Source organism: Pinus tabuliformis, chromosome J, assembly GCF_031772625.1.
Source record: "Pinus tabuliformis cultivar Carrire ecotype Pingquan chromosome J, CPIR1, whole genome shotgun sequence".
NCBI classification, from domain to species: domain Eukaryota; kingdom Viridiplantae; phylum Streptophyta; class Pinopsida; order Pinales; family Pinaceae; genus Pinus; species Pinus tabuliformis.
In genome coordinates this window covers 300,399,109-300,424,400 of record NC_142295.1, presented here as the reverse complement: position 1 = coordinate 300,424,400, position 25,292 = coordinate 300,399,109, and the positions used below count along the sequence as shown (strand labels likewise).

The window sequence follows — 25,292 nt, the reverse complement described above, 5'->3', positions numbered from 1 at the left end:
GCTATATAAATTAAATGATTAATGAATATTGATAGATTTAAGATATTAATATAAGTAAGAAATATAATTATGATAATGGGTTAGTAAGAATTTAAATTTTAGAATTGGAAATCATTTATATTATTAAAAAAGTAATGACAAAATAATTATAAAATTGTATTTATAAAATACATTTGATTTAATAAATTTAATCCCAACATTTTATTAAATTGCAATACCAAAAAATATTCTATTAAATCTTGAATACATAATGTTTGCAAAAAAAATTCCAAAATTTTGAAATGCTCTTTTTCTAATAAGATCTTAAGATCATATTTAAATAAGAAATAGATTATTGAGCTGAAAGGCTCATTCTACATGTCAGTACGAGGGGATGTGTAAAAACCTCATTCTACATCACAATATGAGGGGATGTGTAAGTTGTTTCATCTATTCTTGCTCTTTAAAAAAAACTAAATATGTTGTAAAGTAATTAGAATTAAAAAAAATGTGAAACGTAATTTAAGTCAATATCAACTTCATATATATTTATATATAGAAAAAAAATTATGGTTAAATTTTTTATTTAGTCTTATATATATTTTATTTAGCATTCAAAAATACAATTTAAATAATTAAAAATAATATATTGTATTTTGCACTTTAAAAAATTATTATAAATGAATCCACAACCATTATTATAATAGATTATTCAAAGAACGCGAGGAAATGAATCCACAACCATGAGGGTTTGTGACGATCAAGCTAATATGACTTTTGTACGTGGATACCGTGGACTGCCTCATTTTCTTTTTCCTTTCATTACACGAAAGTTCCGGCTCTTTGCCCTCATGGTTGATAACAGAGGCACTTGGAACTTGGAAAGAGGATAACTAATGATTGAAGGTTGGTTCGGAGATGTGCACTATTTGGTATTCAATACACAAACCATTGACTCAATGCGATGTGCACTATTTGGTATTCAATCCACAAACCATTGACTCAATTGCATTGGTATTCAAAGTTTATTTTCTTTGTATTGGTAAGGACAATTTTGTTAGAGTTGGTTTTTCCAACTCTTCATTTCTCTATGAGCTAAGTATGGTGAGTTGTAAGTTTACATATGAACTTGCATTTTTCCAATTGTCATAGTTATTTTTAACAGACAATGTGACTTCCTCCATTACTATATAATGAAGGTCTTCTATTTTCTTGTACACAACAACATAGTGAGTAATAAAATGCTCTTACATGGTATCAAAGCAGGTGATTCTTGCTCTGTTGAATTTTTTCTTCCTCTATTAATTTTTTTACTATTATGGATCTTCTTACATTTTTTGAATTTGGGTAAGAGGTTCTCAAGTGACCAAGATTATGATGATGATGCCCATGATTGGATGAGATTGGGATGAACAACATGAGCTATTACAGGCATGTTGGTAGCATAATGTCTACACTCGCTCTCCCATGCCAAATTTATCATTTCCGCCATGCCAACTTTAGCATCAAGAGTTCTATGACATATTTTTTTTATAGATGTGTAGTTTCTTTTGGAGATTTCCCTGTACGTTCTAGTATAAGATTGTGAGTAATCAAATACTCTTACATGGAAGTCAACAATTGATATTTGTTGGTTACTGTGAAGACATGAAAGCTTATCAACTCATTGATCTTAACTCTAAGGAAGTTTTGTTCCAAAGAGATGTTTTTTGTTGCAAAAAGATGTTCATTTTTATGAAAATATTAGTCCCGGATCATCTTCTTCCCCTACTACTTCATCTTCAATTGTTGACTATGGTTTTAATCATTGTGATGATTTTATAGATTTGGCAGAAGAAGAAAATTCTATTGAAGTTCCCCAAATAGAAGAAAATCTTCCAACAATACTTGTACAACACCACCCTATTCTAGATAATTCCTTTAGGAGGAGTCTTCATAAGAGAAATTTTAAGGAATATTTCCTTTGAGTCATTTCATTTTAGAGGATCCACAACAATTTTTTGATGCTATTGGAAAACGTGAGTAGGAAGTTGCCATGCCAAAAGAGTATTCTTCTTTGATGAATAATCATACTTGGGATATTTTAAGGAATCTTTCTTTTGAGTCATGTCATTTCGGAGGATCCGCAACAATTTTTTGATGTTATTGGAAAACGTGAGTAGGAAGTTGCCATGCCAAAAGAGTATTCTTCTTCGATGAATAATCATACTTGGGATATTTTAAGGAATCTTTCTTTTGAGTCATGTCATTTCGGAGGATCCACAACAATTTTTTGATGCTATTGGAAAACGTGAGTAGGAAGTTGCCATGCTAGAAGAGTATTCTTCTTTGATGAATAATCATACTTGGGATCTTGTTCCTCTTCCAAAGGAACGCAAGTTGGTTCGTTGCAAGTGGGTCTACAAAACTAAATATGCAACAAATGGATCTGTAAACAAACGTAAGGCACAACTTGTGGCTAAGGGATTTTCACAGGTTGAAGGAATTAACTATTCAGAGACTTTTTCTCCTATCACCAAGATGGATTCTATTTGTCTTTTTCTTTCTCTTGTAGCCTCCCAAGGTTGGTCAGTTTACCAAATGGATGTTAAGAGTGTTTTTCTACATGGTGATCTACAAGAGGAGATTTACATGGAGCAACCCCCGGGTTTTGTCTTCAGGACTATTCACTTGTCTACAGGCTTAGGCGATCTTTGTATGGTCTCAGATGAGCTCCTAGAGCTTGGTATGAGAAGATGGATAATTTTATGCTAGGTTCAACAACATTGCGAGTAATAAAATGCTCTTACAAATTTTAGTCTCTTAGGATTCAATTTTAGTCTCATTAAGCCTAATTATTTTTTGAGACATGTTCATTGCCATTACATTGGCATTCACATTAATATTACTTTTTTAGGCTTTTTTGAATGGAACATTGATATGATTATAAAGATGTTCTAATTAGGAAAACTAGTAACATTTCCAATTTTTTTAAATAAAATTTCCACAAAAAAATATTGTTCTATAGATATTTATAAACCTTTAGTTGATGATATTAAGGATATATTTGATTTATATTTGACTATTCAAATTATGTAAGTTTAATTAATAAATCATCTAAAATCATTTTCAAATAATTACATTTCTAAGTCAAGTATAGCTAAAAATTCTTTTCATTTATCAATTCATTTTGATGTAAAAATGTAATTGAAATTTAAAATAAATATGTAATTGAAATTTGAAATAAATAAACATTCAATGAACTCTCTTTTTATTGCAAATAATTTAATATTTACACATATCATTTAAACCAGATAAACTAAAAAATATATAAAGCTAATTTATATATACAAATAAGCAATGACATGCCACCAAGTGGCTCTTGTTTGGAATAAAGAGCAATTACATATTCTGAATCAAAGTAACTTCTTATGATCTTACTTATGGTTATGTTTTTATAATAATGTGTCATTTTAGTGAGACAACTCATAATGAATATTGATAGGTTTAAGACAATGAATATTGATAGGTTTAATACATTTAATGTAAGTAAGATAACTAGAAATTGCACCAATTGTTGCAAAGGCAACACCGTAAGACATAAATTAAATTTGAGAAGCATTGAGGCATATAAAAAATTATTGACGATAAAAATTAGTAAACAAAACGTTATTCAATTGTCTTAAATCATAAGCATCAGTTTCATGTGAGTTATTAAATGCTTGAAAGTGTCCATTGCCAGCTGAAGTGACAATTCATGAAGTCCCAGTCAACATCAAGACTTGGACTCCATGAAGCTTCCTCTAGAGGCATACTTGAATGCCACAAGAAAAGGATTTGCCCCCTTGTTCAGATGAAGATCAACACATTTATGAGAATGGTAAAAACTTGCAAAATGTAAACCTGAACACCGATCTTCCCAATCAATAACATCAACATCCACAAGTGTGAATTTTCCAGAACCTAATAAAAGGACACAACATCTCATTAGAATCAAGCTCACAAGCATAATGTAAAACTCCTTTTTCTAACTTCAAAAAATCATTAGTCTCCATTGAAACATTTATGTTACAAAACACTAACAATTAAAGTTGTATTAAGTTATTAACACATGAATAAATATACAAATGAATAGAAATAAAGTTGTAAGGAGGCAACATAACTAGATAAGTAACATGTATCTCTTTCACATTTGAAGCTGAATCTGAACTATTTATATGATTGAGGGACTTTTTCTAGACCATTTCCCAAGTTGAATTTGTGGCCTACTCAGATTCCTGTCCATTGGAAGAAGGGAATTGTGAGGAAGACTCTACTTGGAACTTTTGTGGAGCCTCTGCAAAAATTTGTGAGAAAGATTTTTCCATTGGAGGATTTCTAGGATGAGAAACAGGTTGCAAGGAAGATACATGTTTGGAAGTAGACAAACTACCTAGAAGCATTGAATAAGTCTCGCATGATTTCTCGGAATATGAATATTTGAACCTTGTTAAAGGTTTCTTAATGGAAGATACAATGCAACTTTGAGACGTTATAATATTATCACATGCTTCATCAAGGAATTCTTCATCATGTAGACTCTACAATGCACTCATCATAGATGAATATGCAAGCTGAATAGGAATTTGATTTCTCAAGCCTTTTACATCTCTATTGGCTCCATGTCTGAGCAAGAGAGCAACACATGCAAAATGGTTATTGTTCACAACATAATGTAGAGGGATTTCTCTTGTTCCTATGAGCATTTTTATACTTCCACCACTCTTCTTTATTATTAATAAGATTGCTTCAAGGTGGTCATGACCTACAACTACGACAATATTACTTGGGAATCTATCTTTCTGTGAAGATTTACTCTTAGCTTATGCACAAAAAAGCATTTAGTTTGTGCTTACAATTTTTCTCATTTTACCATCAATAATAATCCCCACACGAACATAGGTCATCTTTAAAATGATGAAACAATGTTCCTCAGTTTTACCATCACTAATAATCCCCACAAAAACATAATCCATCTTTAAAATTACGGAAACGATTATTTTCCCTCACAATAATTTCCCCAGCTCTGCAAGTTGATTATTTTACCACAAGGTTTGCGACCCTATTCAATTCCTGGACATAGCCATATATACTTAACGCTGATTTTTAACTTGTATCTTATAAAAACACGGAAAATTATGATCCTCTCGGTTTGTCCAGAGATGGAATGCTCATTCAAAAAATTATTTGCCTCCTTCAATTCGAGTTGTGTAGGAAAATGATGATGCACTTCTAGATGTTTTGTTAGCATATGTTGCTCCAATCAATGACATATATCAAGATGGAAATAAAGCTCTCCATTGAGCTTTGAAACATGACACTCCTCTCAATGTATGTAGTATAAATTGTTCTATTGTGGAAAAAAATTTAGATGTTGATGCAACAGTAACATCTGGAAACAATACAAGACTAACTCATGTTCAAAGAGAAACATGACATAATTAAATTACCTAACTTATTTTTGTAAAATAAAAATATTTCTAATATATACTATTCATAGCTAAAATAAATATAATTACAAATATCCACCCAAATTGCAATGATAGAAATGGAAACCCTTAGTATAATTGATAAGATTTGTAATCATATATATTTTAAAGGGACATTAATAATAATAATAATAATAATAGATAATAGATAATAATTCATGTTATACATATACAAATTATTTTTTATTTTGTTTAGACATCATATGTATGGAAAGTAGTATTTTATAAATTAAACCTAACTTCAAGAAAATCCACAATAAAAGGTTAAGAATGTTAATTAAAAAATGTTGTTCAAATTACTAATCATCTTTTGATCAATTTTTTAATTAAATTGATTAATAATAATTCATGTTATACATATAAAAATTATTTTTTTACTTTGTTTAGACATCATATGTATGGAAAGTAGTATTTTATAAATTAAACCTAACTTGAAGAAAATCCACAATAAGAGGTTAAGAATGTTAATTAAAAAATGTTGTTCAAATTACTAATCATATTTTGATCAATTTTTTTAATTAAATTGATTAATAATAATTTAAGTTTTACTCTAATTTAATATAAAACATAAAACATAGATTTAAGTAAACATAAAAACATAAAATAGATTTAAGTAAACGATTGCTTCATAGAATATAATGTACATATTTAGTTAAAGTATATAAAAACCTTATAAAAACTACGTTGACTTCAAATTATAACAATATATCCTTTTCCAAACACGTAAAATAATGTTAAAACATAATCTCATATTTATATGGATAGTTTCGACAGCTGCACTAAGTGCTTTGAAGGGAATTGCCATGGTATAGGCAGATACATTTGACCAATTTATAGAGCCACCATTGTAATTGAAAAGAAATCGAAATGTGGAAGGGAGGGCATGAGTTTCAATCCTTATGGACTCTTTGAGAGCGTGGGCTTTTAACATTTTTTAATATGTGCAAAATGATTAACATACACGAGGATAAGGAATAATCCTTTCCTTTTGACAAAGAGTCCCATGCCCTTTTGTAGTCCTCTGCTTTTGTTATTAGTTAATAATTTATTATTAACTAGACAAATGAGCCTTTTTTAATGTTAGTATATGAACATACACGAGCATAAGGAATAGTCCTTTTTCTGAATTATATATAGATGTTTCTATTCAGAAAAGATTTTTTTTAATCATTGTGATCTTTGTGGATTTTTTTAAGTCATTGTGGTCTTTGTGGATTTGGGTTTTCGTATTCTATATATATTATTTCTAATATTTATTTCTTTTAAATTTGACATTTTTATATTTGAATATTTATACTTTAATAATTCTAAAAATAATAAATTAATTGAAAAAAATTGTATGAACAACACTTATTCAATTTTATAACTGTATCATTTTCACATTAGTTTCTAAATTTAACAATCACATTCATCAAAAGAAATAAATATCATGATTTTAAACATGGAAAAAGAATAGGCTACCCCTAAAGAACAAGGGTTTTCATATTCTATATATATATATTATTTCTAATATTTATTTCATTTAAATTTGACATTTCTATATTTGAATATTTATACTTCAATAATTCTAAAAACAATAAATTAATTGAAAAAATTGTATGAACAACACTTTTTCAATTTTATAATTGTATCATTTTCACATTAATTTCTGAATTCAGCAATCACATTCATCGAAAGAAATAAATATCATGATTTTAAACATGGAAAATCTCAAGTATAAACCAAATGGCCATGGCCTCCAAATTTGTATGAATCATATGTATTCTTTTACCATAAAAAAAATGCAATGCATGGAATATATATGAAAAATGAAAAATACACCAACAAAAAGTATGTTTTGAGGAGTGTATAAAAAGATGGTGTGCTTGGTTAATCTCCCTCCACAGTGAAAAAAAAAGGGTAAATAATTGGAAAACTCCCCATATCAACTAATTAAAAAATAAAAAATGTAACGTGATTAATTATCGTAATAGAATCTGTAAATTCACAAACTCTCGACCAAAATAAGCCTGGTGAAACTCGTCATTGAAATTCAATAATATATAAAATATCTAATTTCAAGGCACGTGGTACCTGGAAAGGAATATTTTGTATAAATATATATAAGTAGACCTTTATATATATATATATATATATATATATATAAGGCAACTATTGTAAAAATAATAAGATTTTCTACCATAGCTTTTCAGCCTTCTAATTCCTGCAAGTCCAAACGCTGCCTGATCTGTACTTCCTTAACACAGAAGGACATGATCTGTACTTCCTTAACAAAGGAGGACATGATCTGTACTTCCTTAACAGTGAAAGACATACGCATATGTATTGGAATCCAACTATGGAAGTTATCTTCACAAAAGAGATTAAAGAGGAAGTTTGAGAATCTTTCCGAATTTTGTCAAAAATAAATAATAAGGCAAAATCTATATGATAGGGTTTTTGCTTATTTATATTATTAATTAGACGCATTGTCAGGACAATTTGAAGAATCAAATCATGGCTTGCATGTTAAATAGGGAGAGAAGATCCTCCAACAACTATAATAAACCAGGAAACGATTATATTTGACTAGACTGGACCAAAAAAATAGAGACAAACGTTTGACTTAACTTAAAAATAGGAATAAACTTAAATAAATAAGTTTAGATCGGAAAATGAAAAATAATACCCAACAGTTCACCATGATACACACACCTTAAAATCTGAAAACCAGTGCTCCGAAAAGCAGGTAGGAAATTGTGGGGCTTGTACACCTGCGTAATGCTTACAAAAGGCAAAGTTAGAAAGAGAGGCATCACCGCAGGCAACATAGGTAAGGTACTGATGCAAACTTACTTGCTCTTCACTAGTAATTAATATCATCTAGTGCTCAAGCTTATCAATCAATAAATGAATGGAGATCTAAAATACAGACAAATTACTTTATATAAATCTAACCACACTTATAACAATGTATCAGAAGTTCCCTAACTTTAGCGAAGTGTATAATAAGAAGCGTATGAATCTATGAAGCCATTTAAACTCTCAGATCCTTTCATTAAATGCTATTTAAACCAACTTCTGCATTATCAAGAAAGAGAGTTTCTGCTATTTCCATCTTTGAATACGAAGATAGTTAAGGCAAACGTTAAAACGAGTTTCTTATGAATTAAATTTTTTTTTGTTAATTAATTATTATTAACTATTAATCGATTGTTAATTTAAAAATATTATAACTGATTATTAATTTGATGACTGATTTTTGTTCCATCATTAAACATTAAATCTGAAAATGCATAGTGATGCAAGCTGACATTTAGGAAAGTCTTTTTAAAAAAGTGATAAAAATTTAATTCGAGAAAGTCATCTACCGATTTAAAATTTAAAACTTTTTAATAACCTAAAAAATTATAAATGCCTATTTATAAAATAGGAGCGATTTAATAAATTTTAATCAACGTTTGATTATATGGTCATACCAAAGAATATTTTTTAAATCTGGAATAAAACCAATAATGTTTGTATTAAAAAAAAAATTAATCTAATGTCTTTTTCTAATAAGATCATATTTAAATAAACAATAGATTATCGTGGTAGACTAAGATTTTGGATGCAATCATTTTCAAATAAACAATAGATTATTGTGGCAGACAGATTTTGGATGCATTGATATTTAAATAAACCATAGATTATTGTCGTTGACTGAGATTTTGGGTGTAAATAAACAATAGATTACTGTGGTAGACTTGATGCATTTTCATCTAACCAATCAAAATGATATTAAAAGGAGAAAGAAAGCTCCCAATGCGTTGAATGGACAGCGAAGGGACCAGAGAATCCAAGGATAGAGGGTGCAGTACAGGGGCATTCATCTTCTTATTTCTGACGACCGCCTTTAAGACTATCCTTCTTTAGTTTCCAAGTCAAAGAAGAGAAGAAAGGAAAAGGGTTGCAGAAAGCGTGGCCACCAACTGATTGTCCAAGAACGCTGCATTGAAGTCCTGTCGAGCCATAAAATGGGGAAAGAGCTAATCAGTCATATATTGGGTATTTAATGCCCTCAGAGCAGCACGCGACTTAACGCGATAACATGGGAGCGGGCAAATTCGGCATTAAATAATATTTGCCCGCTCCCGTGTTATCGGGCTAAGTGGCGTGCTGCTCTGAAGACATTAAATACCCAATATATGGCTGGTTAGCTCCAGCCATAAAATGGATCCAGAAGCACTAGGGCTTGTGATAGTCAACCTAATTATGACGTTTGTGTGTGGAATGCAGTGGACTGCCCCATTTTCCCTTTCGTTTCTTTATACGAAAGTTCTTGTTCTTTGCCCTAATGGCTGATAACAGATGCAGTTGGAAATTGGAATTTGAGGAAATAGGAGACCCAATCATTGAAGGCTGGAATGTCTAGATGTGCACTATCAGCTATTCAACCCACGAACCATTGACTCAATTGCATTGGCATTCACATTAGTATTGTTTTTTGAGACAATTTCATTGCCATTCATTGCCATTAGCTTTGCAGGAGAAATTGGATTTGTTGGTTTTCCTTTTTTTGTTTTTTCCAACTGCACTGCAATTCTATGATTGTATTTGAATTGTTGAACCCCAATCTGCATAACAGACACCACAAGTCCACTGTGTCAAGATAAACATAGGCCCAACAACATGAGGGTACATGAAAATTCCCAGAGTAGTGCATTGAGGGCAATTGTAGTTGCCCTTTTGGTGGTTCACCTTGATGGGCTTAATGAAGAAGGGCATTGTCTTCTTGAGTTTAAAAGAAATCTGAATGACCTCTTTGGTAAATTGAAAAGTTGGGCGTCAACCGATGAGAATCCCTATAATTGGGAAGGTGTAAAGTGCATAAACAGCACTGGTGACCCTAGAGTAGGGTCCCTCAATCTAGATCATTTTTAACCATTGCATGTTGCTCTTGTAGACGCTGGCGAGGGACCCAAAGCAGAATTGATCCACAATAGTTTGTGCCATGGCACACTTTCATATTCTTATTTTTCTTTTAGGTCTAATCAGTAATAGTTCAGCTGAATCTATCAGTAATAGTTCAGCTGAATCTTTGAATAAAGTTGATTTGTGCCTTGCTGCCAACTTTTTCACTTAGTTTCTAATCTAGCTTCTTTTAGGATTTATATTGTGTTCTCTGCTATTTTTGCATCCAGTGATGCCTTAGAATAATATATAGACAAGTTGTACATGCACCTAGTAGTCCTAGTTCCATGCAAGAACTTTTCATTGGAAAATATTGATGTTGATTATTAGAAATCAAGTATGTTTGATTTTGTCTACCAGGTCTAGTGATAGGGAGTTCTGTTAAGACATTCCTTGATGTGAAGTCCCAAGTTCAATTCCTTGCCGGGGCGATATATTAGACATGATGAAAATGTAGTCTTGCCAAACTTACAAAAGACATGTTGAAGATATAGTCTTGCCAAACTTCAAAAGAATAAAAATATGTTCGATTTTATCAGTACTACTAATCTGTTTATAAATAAAAAAATTGTAATTTTCTTCTTATTTACTTTGCCTCCTTCTTCCTCATTTTAGTAGTTACAAAACAATATGCCAATTTTTTATATATTGATAACTTTGAAATTTATTAATCTCTCTTGTGATATTGCATCTCTTGTGTGAATTACAATAAAATTTAGGCTAGAGCTGGCTTTAAGGATTAATCTAATTTTCAAAAGTTAGTAATTTTCTTCTCATTTACTTTGCCTCCTTCCTTATTTTAGTAAATACAAAGAAGTATTTTAGTAAATACAAAGAAGTATGCCAATTTTTTATATATTCATAACTTTGAAATTTATTAATGTCTCTTGTGATATTGCATTTCTGGTCTGAGTTACAATAAAATTTAAGCAATATTAGTTTTGGTTTTAAAGAATAATCTAATTTTTAGAATTTTAATTTTTATGAATTTATATTATTTTTTTTTTTAAGTTTAATCTAATTCTTTTATATTTCGATTGGTTTTTTTTCAATTTGATAAATAATTATTATTTAAAATAATTTTTTTTAATATAGTCAATGTTCTAAAAAATCTTGAAACAATGTAATACATCAAATAACACTAGAGCATTAATTAATATGTGGAATTTCTGGAAAACAAAGTGTAATACATCAAATAACACCAGAGTATTTGTTGAAAATGTAATTTCAACGCAGCCGTACTGCGCTCTCCAAAACCGCCAGATTGAAAACCACAAAACCGCCCAGAGCACATCGCACCGCCTTCCCATGAAAAGTTGTTTCCGTATATTGGCCTCTGATGCGTTTTGGTGCAGGCACGTGGCTCTCGCCTGACGTCAGCATCTCTGACATATCGGGAGGTAAAGCTCAGCAACAAGGTGGCTTCCGATATCAATCTCCACCGTTGGATTTGCTTCTTCATCCTCCACCGTCGATCTCCGAAGCTGCATACGACCCGCATCAAATCAATAGTTTGCGTGGCGTGTGAGGATTCCCGTTGACCGCCGTAGAAGAGAATTAATGGAGCTGGTGGTTGTTCGTATTTTTTTTGGTGGAGGCTCTTTAATAAGGTGATGGGCTCATACGTGGTATACCTTTTTGTTTTGGTGTACACGTTATGTTTTTTTTATGGTATTCATATTAAAAAAATGTAGCGTGAAATGAGCTCGAGGCAGGGGAGAAAGATATTTTTTTATGTGTTGGCCATCAAAAAAAAAGGGAAGGAGCAGCGAATGCACAGTTGTGCATAAAGAAAAATGGTGGAGCTCATGCATTTTTTTGAGTTGACATTGTATTGTGAGAGAGTGAAAATGTATGCACAGCAGTGCATAAAAATCAGTTGCTCATTGTAATGAAGAGCGCGTAGTGTGAGGATAATGCACAGCAGTGCTATCCGTAAAGAAAAAGAGTGAGCACATGTGTTTTAAGTAATTTTTTCTATGTATTGGATTTGCATGGAAATGCAAAAGAAAAGAGCGCTCAAGTATTTCTGAAATAGTAAATGTAATGTAAAGTTTACTGCATATGTTTTTTTTTTTACAGCAGTAAGTGTAAAAATGGTTTTTCACAGCAGTGAATGTAAAAATGGGTTTTACAGCAGTAAACCCAGCACAGTGAACTCTCAGGTGGAGAGAAAAGATAGAGTTTTGTTTTTGATGGGTGAAAGTAATTTTTGTAAATCCCTCTGAGTGAAAGAGGATGTATGTTTGTATCAGGTTTTATATTTTAAGTAATAGAAATGTTCTTATGGCTATGTAATGGACTGTTCTGAGTAATTTTATTTAAAAGCTTCCCTGTGCATAAAGATCCTGAGGCAGAGAAACAGAGCATTACCTATGTGTGTTTGAAATCTTGGTTTTTGGTATTTCCCATGGAAAAATACCCAACAATGGTATCAGAGCAAGTCCAGGCTCTTTGAAGACTCAAAGAAGCTGAAGGAAAGATTCTTGTTGCAGCAGTAAAGCTTCTCCAGCAGTGTGAAGTTTCAGCCAAAGGGATTCAGGTATTTCTTAAAGTTTTTGTGTTACTGTTAAAGGAACAGTCAGTGATTTAAAAGAAAACACAGTCAAGTATTTAAAGCCTAGATAAGAATGGCAAGGTCAAAGAAGAAAGCCTCCAGGGCTGTTAAAAATGTGTCTCCCCCCTCTACTAAACTAGAAGGCAATCCATTAGAATACATTCTATTTGAAACCCCAAAGTTTGATGGAAACTTTGATGTATGGGAAATAAAGATGAGGGCTTTCCTAATGTTTGAGGGGATTGAAGTCTGGGAGTCAGTGATTGATGACAGCAAGATGGATAAAGAATCCATGGAGTATGATGCACAAGCAGCAAAGACTATCTTGGATGGACTGCCTGATTCTGTGAAGAGGAATCTAGGAAAATACACATCAGCAAAGGATATATGGGATAGACTGCATGACCTTCATGCAAAGGGAGCACTGACCATGACAATGAGTCAAGAAGAACCCATCATAGAAGCTGAGAATGAGAAGCTTGACCTCATCAAGCTTCAAGTAAGAGAAAGGGATGAAGAGCTTGCCAAGCTCAAGAAGGAGCTTGATCAATGCAAGAAGAAACATCATGAAGAAGTCATATCCATGACAAATCAGCTGAATGAAGCAAAGAAGCAGGCAGATGCCTTGACAAGTCAACTTGAAGAAAGACACAAGAGAGTGAACAAGCTTGTGGAAGAGATTGGACAGTACAAGGTAGAGGTCTCCTCCCTTAAGTCTGAACTACAAGAGGCCAGGAAGCAGGCACAAGAAGCTGAAAAGAAAATGAAGAGCAGTCAAGCAAAAGATGAAGAAATCTCCAAAATGAAGACAGAGATTATCTCCTTCAAAATAGTAGCAGCTGAAGCTACTCGTAGCAAGGAAGAAACTGAGGGACAACTAGCAAAGAAAAATAATGAATGTGAAAAGTTGGAAGAAGAGATTGTTCTCCTCAGGAAGAAGGTTGAAGGGATGAACAAGATCATGAAGAGCTCTCAAGCTTTGGATGACATGCTCAGCTATCACAGATCTCCATCTGATAAATCAGGACTTGGGTATGTAGCTGAACCCTCAAACAAGGATGAGGATGCTTTAAGCAAAGGAGATGTGAAGAAGCCAGAAAGAGATGGTGATGCTCCTAGTTCCAGCAAAGGCAAGGAGAAGAATGAAGGTTGCAATAGAAGAAATCCTGCTCCAAGCAGAAAACAAGCTCCAAGAAGAAATGTAGCTGATGGCAAAGAGGCAAGATGCAATGGTTATCATCAAAGGATCTCAAGGCAGCAAGGCTTCAGAAGTACATCAAGAAAACCTCCATCTCCCAGGTACCAAAGTTCATTTTATGGTTATTGTTACTCTTGTTCAAACTTTGGTCATATGGCAAAAGACTGTAGAGCATTTCATGGAGATAGATGTTGTGGTCCCCGACAATCTCCAAGAAATAATTTCACAAGAAGAAATCATGAATTCTCATTCATGAATAAAGTTGAATGCTTCAAGTGTCATAACATTGGGCATATGGCACGAGATTGTAACTTAAGATGGGCTGCTATGCAAGCTAGACCCACACAAAAGAAGAAAGTTACACAAGTATGGAGAAGGAAGGTAATACAATCTGAAAACCCCTTGAACTCCCCAGTGGTTCTAAATTTGTTTTGAGAAGAGTCTGCCAAAAGAAGACAAGCATACACTAAAGGGGAGCTTGAATTTTTTTATTTGCTGAACTGTATTAACAGTCATTTGTTGATGGAGGATGTATTGCAGCGCAGCAGTTGCAAATGAAATGTTTGTTAATCCCTCTAAAAGGTAATATGCAGCAGTGATGAAATCAGCAATGTTTTTGCTTTGTTTTTATGCAATATGCACAGAAATGCATAAAGAAGAAAAGATGGCAGCGCTGAAATGTAAAGAGCAGCAGTGAGATAAGAGAAAAATGCAAAGCATGGAGACCCTCACAGCAGTGGGAAGATAGAACATAAGACAACAGTTTGGAATTTTTTTTGGAGCACATGGATTAGAATGAACAGCAGTTTTGAATTTTTGCATGGCAATGGAATGTAGTTTTCTTTTATGTAATGTGAAAGAATATACTCACAGCAGAATGAGTGTAATGCACAGCAGATGAAATGTTTTGTATTGGGAATGAAAATGCAAAGCAGTGAGAAGAAAATGAGAAGAAGGCAAAACGCAGCAGAGCGTAAATGCCCAGTGGCTGAGAATGCAATGAAATTCTTTCACACAGCAGTAAAAAAAATGTAATGTTTTTTTTATGCAATGCAGCATGCAAAGAAATGCATAAAGAAAAACAGGGACAACAGATTTTTAATGCACACTGGATGTATAAGAATGTGTGTGGCAGCAGAAAGCCAAAGGAATTGCACAGTAGTGCATTGTGTAAAAAAAATGAAGACTAAGATTGTGTGAAGCAAGGGTGCATGAGAAAAGGCAGCAGCCTGTGTTATTTTTTTTGTGTGGAGAATGAAGTGCCAAGAGTATGGGCACAGCAGTATGATGAAACAAAAGGCAGCGACAATGCAAATTGCAGAGGCAATGCAGCAGCAAGAAGTTATGGACAGTAGCATGATGGCAAGAAGGAGAAGCACACAGCAATGCAAATAAAAAAAAATGCAGCAGCAAGAAGTTTTGAACAGTAGCACATGCAAAAGAAATTTTCCTTACAGCAGTAAAGGTAAATGTAATGAATTTTGTTGTTCATTGAATTGATATGCAATATATGCAACAGCAGTGAGTGCGAGAAATATTTACACACAGCAGTGTAAATTTGTAAATTGGGACAGTGTAATTGTTCTAGAAAAGACAGAGTATTTGTCTTTGAAAAGTGCACAAGCAGTGCAGGTGTAGACACAACAGTGTGGGGTAGACACAGCAAAGAAGATGACACAATAGTGCAGCAAAGAATATGCAGCAGCATAAAAGAACAATGTAATGAGTTTGCACACACAGCAGTGCAATGATTGTTTGTTTTGGAACTGCATTTGAAGCAGTCATTTGGTGAAACCCTCTATTAAAGAGGAAGGTGCTTTTCAGCACATTGTCATTAGTGAATCCCTCAGTCAAGAGGAAGATGCTTTTTAGCATACACATGGTAAATCCCTCTATCAAGAGGATGATGCTTTTCAGCATAGTCACAAGTGAATCCCTCTGTCATGAGGAAGGTGCTCTTAAGCACAGTTTCAGGTTAATCCCTCTATTAAGAGGAAGACAACTTTGTTTGTTTGTGAACTGCATCAGAAGCAGTTGGTGAATCCCTCTATGTGAGGAAGATGTCTTTGTAACAGCAGTGTTGGTGAATCCCTCGATGTGAGGAAGTGTTTGGGTATGTTTGAACGCCCAGCAGTTGAAATTAAAGGGGAGTGTTGAAAATGTAATTTCAACGCAGCCGTACTGCGCTCTCCAAAACCGCCAGATTGAAAACCACAAAACCGCCCAGAGCACATCGCACCGCCTTCCCATGAAAAGTTGTTTCCGTATATTGGCCTCCGATGCGTTTTGGTGCAGGCACGTGGCTCTCGCCTGACGTCAGCATCTCTGACATATCGGGAGGTAAAGCTCAGCAACAAGGTGGCTTCCGATATCAATCTCCACCGTTGGATTTGCTTCTTCATCCTCCACCGTCGATCTCCGAAGCTGCATACGACCCGCATCAAATCAATAGTTTGCGTGGCGTGTGAGGATTCCCGTTGACCGCCGTAGAAGAGAATTAATGGAGCTGGTGGTTGTTCGTATTTTTTTTGGTGGAGGCTCTTTAATAAGGTGATGGGCTCATACGTGGTATACCTTTTTGTTTTGGTGTACACGTTATGTTTTTTTTATGGTATTCATATTAAAAAAATGTGTTAACGTTTTGGAGCGTGAAATGAGCTCGAGGCAGGGGAGCAAGATATTTTTTTATGTGTTGGCCATCGAAAAAAAAGGGAAGGAGCAGCGAATGCACAGTTGTGCATAAAGAAAAATGGTGGAGCTCATGCATTTTTTTTGAGTTGACATTGTATTGTGAGAGAGTGAAAATGTATGCACAGCAGTGCATAAAAATCAGTTGCTCATTGTAATGAAGAGCGCGTAGTGTGAGGATAATGCACAGCAGTGCTATCCGTAAAGAAAAACAGTGAGCACATGTGTTTTAAGTAAGTTTTTTTATGTATTGGATTTGCATGGAAATGCAAAAGAAAAGAGCGCTCAAGTATTTCTGAAATAGTAAATGTAATGTAAAGTTTACTGCATATGTAGATTTATTTTACAGCAGTAAGTGTAAAAATGGTTTTTCACAGCAGTGAATGTAAAAATGGGTTTTACAGCAGTAAACCCAGCACAGTGAACTCTCAGGTGGAGAGAAAAGACAGAGTTTTGTTTTTGATGGGTGAAAGTAATTTTTGTAAATCCCTCTGAGTGAAAGAGGATGAAGTTTGTATCAGGTTTTATATTTTAAGCAATAGAAATGTTCTTATGGCTATGTAATGGACTGTTCTGAGTAATTTTATTTAAAAGCTTCTTTGTGCATAAAGATCCTGAGGCAGAGAAACAGAGCATTACCTATGTGTGTTTGAAATCTTGGTTTTTGGTATTTCCCATGGAAAAATACCCAACAGTATTAATTACCAAGTGGGTGACTTCAAATGAAGGGGAACTTGGATAGAACCATGTGGAAGGGTGGGTTGATTATAGATGGCATTTTGGGACTTTGAATATAAAGGTGTGTACATGGGTACACTTTTTTAATAAAATGGTCATTTATCAATGCATTCATTAGTTACAAGGGGAGAACGGTATTTTATCACATAATAAAAGATGGAAAAATAGTGATAATATGAAATTTTTTTAAATTTAGTTGTGGAAGTAAAAATTCTGGTAGAGACATATACATAATAACAATAAATACAAATAATCTAAGCGAGTAATGTTATATAAATGTTATTTTATATAGTAGGTTTATTATATATGTGAAAGAAATTAGTAATTTTTTAATATAGTATTTTAAGTTTGTTGAAATAAACAAAATATTTATTTTTTAATATTAATTAGTAATTTTTTAATATAGTGATTATATAGTATTTTAAGTTTGTTAATGTAAACAACATATTTATTTATTTTTTAATATTAATATTGTATTTTTTTAATAATTTTTAAAAATGGATGGTAGGAGTTTTTGAGATGTTTAATATTTTTGAGTGGACATTTTATCTATCATTGTGGATAAAAAAACTCTTCTATTTATTTAATGTTTTTTATACTTTATTTAAAAAAAAATCACTTAAATTTTGATGAGCATGACATCATGGCAAAGTTTTGAGATAACTTCTTTATTCACCAAAATTAGCATTATAGAAGCTCTAAATCTTGTCTTCAAACTTGTCGATCTTGAAACAATTAACCTCATTAAAATTTGTCTTATCTCCACTTTTCTTACCTTTAAAGGATCTTGTAAGGTACAACTAAGGGTTCCTCCTTTTCCCCAGTGGTTGCCAACATTTCTATGGAACATTTAAGCTGCAACATTTTGGTCTAGCTCTTTGAAGTTGTCCTCTGCATTGTAATGACCCAACTGGTCAAACCAAAGGTGTGAAAACCGATTCATTTCATCTTCACACCAACATGTTAACATAATAAACCAACAATTTTTTCAATAATAAAAAATAAGGACTTGTATAAATTTTGTGGTCATTTAGCTATTTACTTGCATAGTTTTCCATTAGTCATCTCACTCCGGTCATAACCAAATGTTGCAATGCAAAAGTTTCATCAGCAAGTAAGCAACCACCAAAGTAGATAGTTTCTCTTCATAATCATAATCCCAACTACAACCATCTGAATAGCTCATTTGAAATCATTATTTTCTTCACATCAACGATGTCTTAGTGCATACATGATGATCAATCAATTCCTTCCCATTTCTTTCATTTCACGCCAAAATGTTTAATCAACATTGCAATTATCAACTCAAATGTTGATGTTCTTGGTGCTATTAGTTTAACTTCTCCTACATCCATCATACATTGGTGTAATGGCTTGGGAACTCCCAATAAAAATTTGGCCTTGCGTGACATGTTAGGCTACAACATCGATGTCACCTTATGGGGTCTGCAATGTCATGCTGGAGGGGCAAACATTTTTGCCTTCACACCTTAACCACTTTTGTCCTTGAAATCAAAGGGGGTTGTGTTGTTGAGTTCAATGGAAGGACTATTGGAACTATCCCCACCACTTTCCTTCTTGTAAACCCGAATATTGTTGAAACACACCAACTCCAACAACGGTTTCAGGAAACGCCGCATTGAAGTCATCCTCACCTTCATTGAGCCGAAAATACACAGGGTTCTCTAACAGGCCCCTAAAAAATAATAATTGATCAACTTGTTTCAATGTCCCTCTTTGAGAAAGCTCTATGGAATATCATATGTGCTATTGCTACAACAATTAACATGGAAGATTTTTACTTCTTTACATGCCCCCTTAGCATTGATGGGATGAAATGCATGAAAAAGGTTGTCCAAAAATCTAACAACACATGGCATTACATGAAATGCAACAGTTCCTTCCTTGAATGTGACTACCACTATGTATTCCATCTTGACTTGCATGACCACATTGGCCATGTGGAAAATGTTGTTTCTTTCACTGATGTTGCAACTAAACTCTTGGGTGTAATAGCAAAGGACCCTTGCCTCCTTTCAAGCGAGCCACAATCCTTCATAGAGATCTCCACTAAGATCAAATGTTGCCACTTCATTTTCACCGTTTCTATTAAACCAACCACTTTCAACAACATTGGACGCATATGCCCAACCCTTAAGCACTTTGATATATGTTTAGAAAATATTTCACGCCATTTTAAAATAACTAAAGAAATTGAACTCCTCTGTTATGTAAGTTGTGCCTACAAGGATTGTCATTGTTCTAGGACGTTTATGTTAATGTAACTTTCTTCTTAAATTTAACCTCCTACTACATTCTTTAGAAGGTATATAGAAACTCAAATTTTGATTGTATTTCATTGTCCATACTTTTTACTTAATTATTGCCTTCCACATTCATCCCACTCCTTTGCACCTCTTGGTGCAATTGCTAGTATATTTTCTGCTAAATTTACTTGTTTTTAATGATGTGTCATTTTAGTGAGGCAACTCATAATGAAAATACTATTGTAACTTTAATGGTTAAAATAGTAAAATAATATTTTATATAATGATGATGATAATTTAATTTAAAGTTGTAATATAATTACTTATTTTTCTAATGATGTGTCATTTTAGTGAGGCAACTCATGATGAAAATATTGTTGTAACTTTATTGGTTAAAATAGTAAAATCTCCAAGTGTTAAGAGAGATCTCTTTGCATATTAAGATATTTCCATCTCAAGAGATTTAATTCTCCACTTAAATTAGGTTATATTCCACATGAATACTATGGGTTCTCATAAAGCAAGTCATATGTTTTGTCATAATGTTTTTGTTCTCCTAGTCTACAAGGTAGTGCTCTCCACTCACTCTAAAGTATGCTATTTTTTGAGTCTGCCATGGAGGTTACAATATTTGCTTTTTGCACATGTGACAATAAGTTGATCTAATACATGGATAAAGTAGGTAATCATATTTGCTTTTTGCACATGTGACAATAAGTTGATCTAGTACATGGATAAAGTCTTTCCTGGATTATGTATTCTCTGAACTATGTACTTTCATTATTTATAAATGGAAAGCATAACAAGACATTACAACATCTCTTACATACTGAGTTAGAAAAATACCATGGATTCTCTTAAATCAAGTCAAAATATTTACAGGACAAAACATTACAACATCTCTTACATACTGAACTAGAAAACACTTCTCTATACAATTATTGTTAAAATTATAACATGAACTGAAATCTTGCATACTAAACTAAAAAAACACTTCTTTGTACTATTATTGTTAAAATTATAACAGAGACTGAGATTTTGGATGCATTTTCATTTCACCAATCAAATTGATATTAACCCAAAAAAGAAAAGAAAAGAATTGATTTAACCAACCAAAAAAAAGCTCCCAATGCATTGAATCAGCACAGCGACGGGACCAGAGAATCCAAGGATAAACGAGGGTATAGTACAGGGGCATTCATGTCATCTCATTTTTTGACAACATCCTTTGGGTTTTCTCGAGAATTTCATATTGTTATAACCCAAAATTTAAAATTTCAATTATTCCGGTTTAATAAAAGATTTCATTACAATTTAAATTTGCAATTTCTATTGAATTTAAGTCTCTCTGATTTTCACTGTAACTGTTCTTCACAAATTTCCTTCTTTCCTTTCGAAGTCAAAGAAGAGAAGAAAGAAAAAGGGCTGCAGTAAGCGTGGCGACTAACTGATTGTCCAAGAACGCCGCATTGAAGTTCTGTCGAGCGAGAAAATGGATCCAGAAGCACAAGGGCTTGTGATAGTCAACCTAATTATGACGTTTATGTGTGGATTACAGTGGACTCCGTCATTTTCCTTTTGCTTTCTTTACACGAAAGTTCCTGTTCTTTGCCCTAATGGCTGATAACAGATGCAGTTGGAAATTGGAATTCTAGGAAAGAGAAGACCCAATGATTGCACTATCTGGTATTCAATCCACAAACCATTGACTCAATTGCATTGGCATTCACATTAGTATTGTTTATTAAGACAATTTCATTGCCATTAACATTGCAGGAGAGGATTGATTTTGTTGGTTTTCCCTTTTGTTTTTTCCAACTGCACTGCAATTCTAGGATTGTATTTGAATTGTTGAACCCCCGTATTCATAACAGACACCACAAGTCCATTGTGTCAAGATAAGCAGACGCCCAACAACATGAGGGTACCTGAAAATTCCCAGAGTAGTGCATTGAGGGCAATTGTGGTTGCCCTTTTGGTGGTTCACCTTGATGGGCTTAATGAAGAAGGGCATTGTCTTCTTGAGTTTAAAAAAGACCTGAATGACCGCATTGGTAAATTGAAAAGTTGGGTGTCCACCGATGAGAATCCCTGTAATTGGGAGGGTGTAAAGTGCATAAACAGTACTGGTAATCCTAGAGTATGGTCCCTCAATCTCAGTGGTATGAATTTAACAGGGAGATTGTTCCCCAATATTGCAAATTTGACTTCTCTGAGAGTTTTTAACGTTTCAAAGAACGAGCTGTCGGGTGAGATGCTGCCAGAGTTTGGGGACTGCTCGCAGCTGGAGATTCTGGATGTGAGTACCAATAGCTTGCAAGGTAACATCCCTCCGCAGTTAGGCAAGTTAACGTCCTTGACAAAACTTTATTTGTTTGAGAATGACATTGGTGGAAATCTGCCACAAGAGCTAGGTAATCTCTCATCTCTGGTGGAGCTTCTTATCTATACCAATAATCTTACTGGTTCATTGCCTACATCGTTTAAGAATCTCAAGAACTTGAAAGTCTTCCGAGTCGGGTACAATATGCTGTCAGATCCAATTCCGCCGGAAATGGGCGAGTGTGATAGCTTGCAGATTCTTGGATTGGCTCATAATAATTTTCAAGGTGAAATTCCGAAGGAGTTAGGAAAGCTTCGGAACTTAACAACATTGATATTGTGGTTGAACGGATTCTCGGGTTCAATTCCTAAAGAGCTCGGAAATTGCAGCAAGTTAGAGATGATTTATTTGTATGAAACCAATTTGGTTGGAAGGATTCCAGTGGAGCTTGGAAACTTGCAAAATCTAAAGAAACTATATCTGTATGGGAATAATTTGAATGGAACAATCCCATGGCAGCTAGGGAACTGTGTTTCTGCAATTGAGTTTGATCTCTCCAAAAACATGTTGACAGGATCCATTCCTTCGGAGCTTAGTCGCATAAAAGGTTTGTGGCTGCTTCATTTGTTTGAGAACCAACTGAGGGGAAATATTCCTCGAGAACTGGGGCAGTTAAGACAGTTAAAGAGATTGGATCTATCTATCAATCAACTTAATGGCAGTATCCCAACTGAATTCCAATATTTGACTTCTTTGGAACAACTACAACTTTATGATAATTCCCTGAATGGTATAATTCCTCCAGAGATCGGAATTTACAGTAGACTAACAGTGCTTGATCTGTCAGAAAATCTTCTCAGTGGGAGTATACCAAGTCAAGTTTGCAAGCTTGGAAAATTGCAACTGTTAAACCTTTGGTCCAATCAGCTGGTGGGGAATATTCCTTATGGTGTGAAGACCTGCAAATCCCTAATGCAGCTGCGTCTGGGAGAGAACAAACTGACTGGTAGCCTACCCGTAGAGCTTTGCCGATTTGTAAATTTGACCACTGTTGAATTATATCAGAACCAGTTCAGCGGATTAATTCCACCAGGGCTAGGGAACTGCAAAAGCCTGGAGAGGCTTCACTTGTCCAATAACTATTTGGTGGGTCACCTCCCGGCCGAGCTTGGGAATCTTTCGCAACTAGTGACTTTTAATATCTCATCAAATAAACTTACAGGAAGCATTCCTCTGCAGCTTGGCGAATGCGCAAGACTTCAACGACTTGACATGAGCAGAAATTCTTTTAGTGGCAGTCTCCCAAAAGAGATGGGCAATCTTCTTGCTTTGGAATTACTGAAGCTTTCTGATAACAAACTGTCAGGGCGGATACCTGTTATTCTTGGAGGGCTTTCCCATTTGACAGAACTGCAAATGGGTGGGAATAAGTTTTCAGGACCTATCCCACCACAACTTGGTCATCTTACAGGCTTGCAGATTGCTCTAAATCTGAGCTTGAATAGGCTTTCAGGAAAAATACCGGTTGAACTGGGCAACCTGAGTTTGTTAGAATCCATATATCTCAATAACAATCAATTTGTTGGTCAACTTCCTCCTTCATTTGCAAGCCTCTCCAGTTTATTCGTGTGCAATGTTTCATATAACAATCTTACTGGGCCTCTGCCTAACAAAACTATATTTCTCAGCATGTCTGTTAGTTGTTTCATTGAAAATAAAGGGCTCTGTGGAGGGCCAATGCCAGATGCATGCAAACTTTCAAATGCATGGCCATCTGCCTTTTCCCCTGTTTGGCAGGAGACGAAGAACACAAGGGGGAAAGTTGTGGCCATAATTGTTGGCATTTTAGGGGGGTCTTTATTGATTATGCTGCTGGCCATCTACTATATTTCCGGGAAACCAGTACGTTGTGCGCTTGTTTCTCCAAAAGAGTCTATTGTTTACTTTTTCCCAACAGAGAGCTTTACTTCCCAAGACCTAGTAGAAGCCACAGATAATTTCTCTGAGACAGCTGTGATTGGAAGAGGAGCATGTGGAACAGTTTATAAGGCCACCATGCATTCTGGACAAGTTATTGCTGTCAAGAAGATGGCTTCTCAAAGCCAAGGAAACCATGTAGAAAACAGCTTCAGCACTGAGATATCAACTCTTGGTAAAATCAGACACCGCAATATCATGAAGCTGTATGGTTTCTGCTATGACCAAGAATCAAAGCTTCTTTTGTATGAGTATATGCCAAAAGGAAGCTTGGGCGAGCTGCTTCATGGAAGTTCATGGATATTAGATTGGGATACTCGTTACAAAATTGCCAGAGGAGCAGCAGAAGGGATTTCATATTTACATCACGATTGCATACCACGGATTGTTCATCGAGATATAAAGTCCACCAATATTCTACTTGATGATGATTTTGAAGTGCATGTGGGAGACTTTGGCCTGGCAAAGCTGATTGATGTTCCAAATCCACTGTCAATGTCTGCTGTTGCTGGCTCATATGGCTATATTGCTCCTGGTATGTTATGTCTGCACCCTGACTGAATCATATTTACTATATCTCCGTCTGTCACTAAGAAACATGCTATTTATTACTCAAGAATCATATAATTCACATTTATTACTCAAGAATATGTTTTTACTGCATGAATATTGCTTCCATGCACGATTCTTCTATTTTTTCTACGCATAGGGAAACCAAGTTAGGGTTAACAACAAAATTAGGGTTTATGATCTTCATTCAGGTTGCCATTTTTCTTTTTTTACGCAAGGAGACCAGGTTAGAATTAGCCACGAAAGTAGGCTCTGTACATTGGTAATAAGTTTAATTTTTTTTAATTGAATGATTTTTTCGAAGTTGCAGTGAGATTCATATTTATCATATTCAGCACTCCAATGTTGCAATGACGTTAAAATCTGGTGATGGGCTTCAATGTTCATAGGCTATTTTCTCAACCTGGTTCATTCACACCTTTATTCATATATATTTGGTTAAAATGGTAGGGTACCAATTTTTTAAATTAATTAATAAATAAATGAATTTAATAAAATATAAACGAACGTAATTATAATCCTAAATAATTTAATAGCTTCAAGGGCTGTAGTTTGT

General features: G+C 34.1%; 1 protein-coding gene across 1 annotated transcript in view; it reads left to right on the top strand.

The window, feature by feature from the left end:
- Window positions 1-21,784: 21,784 nt before the first annotated feature.
- LOC149226943 (uncharacterized) overlaps window positions 21,785-25,292 on the top strand; it is a 116,961-nt gene continuing 113,453 nt past the window's right edge. Inside the window, exon 1 of the mRNA XM_089380365.1 lies at window positions 21,785-24,701. Coding sequence (XP_089236491.1) covers window positions 21,785-24,701 — 2,917 coding nt within the window. The remainder of the gene's footprint in view (window positions 24,702-25,292) is intronic.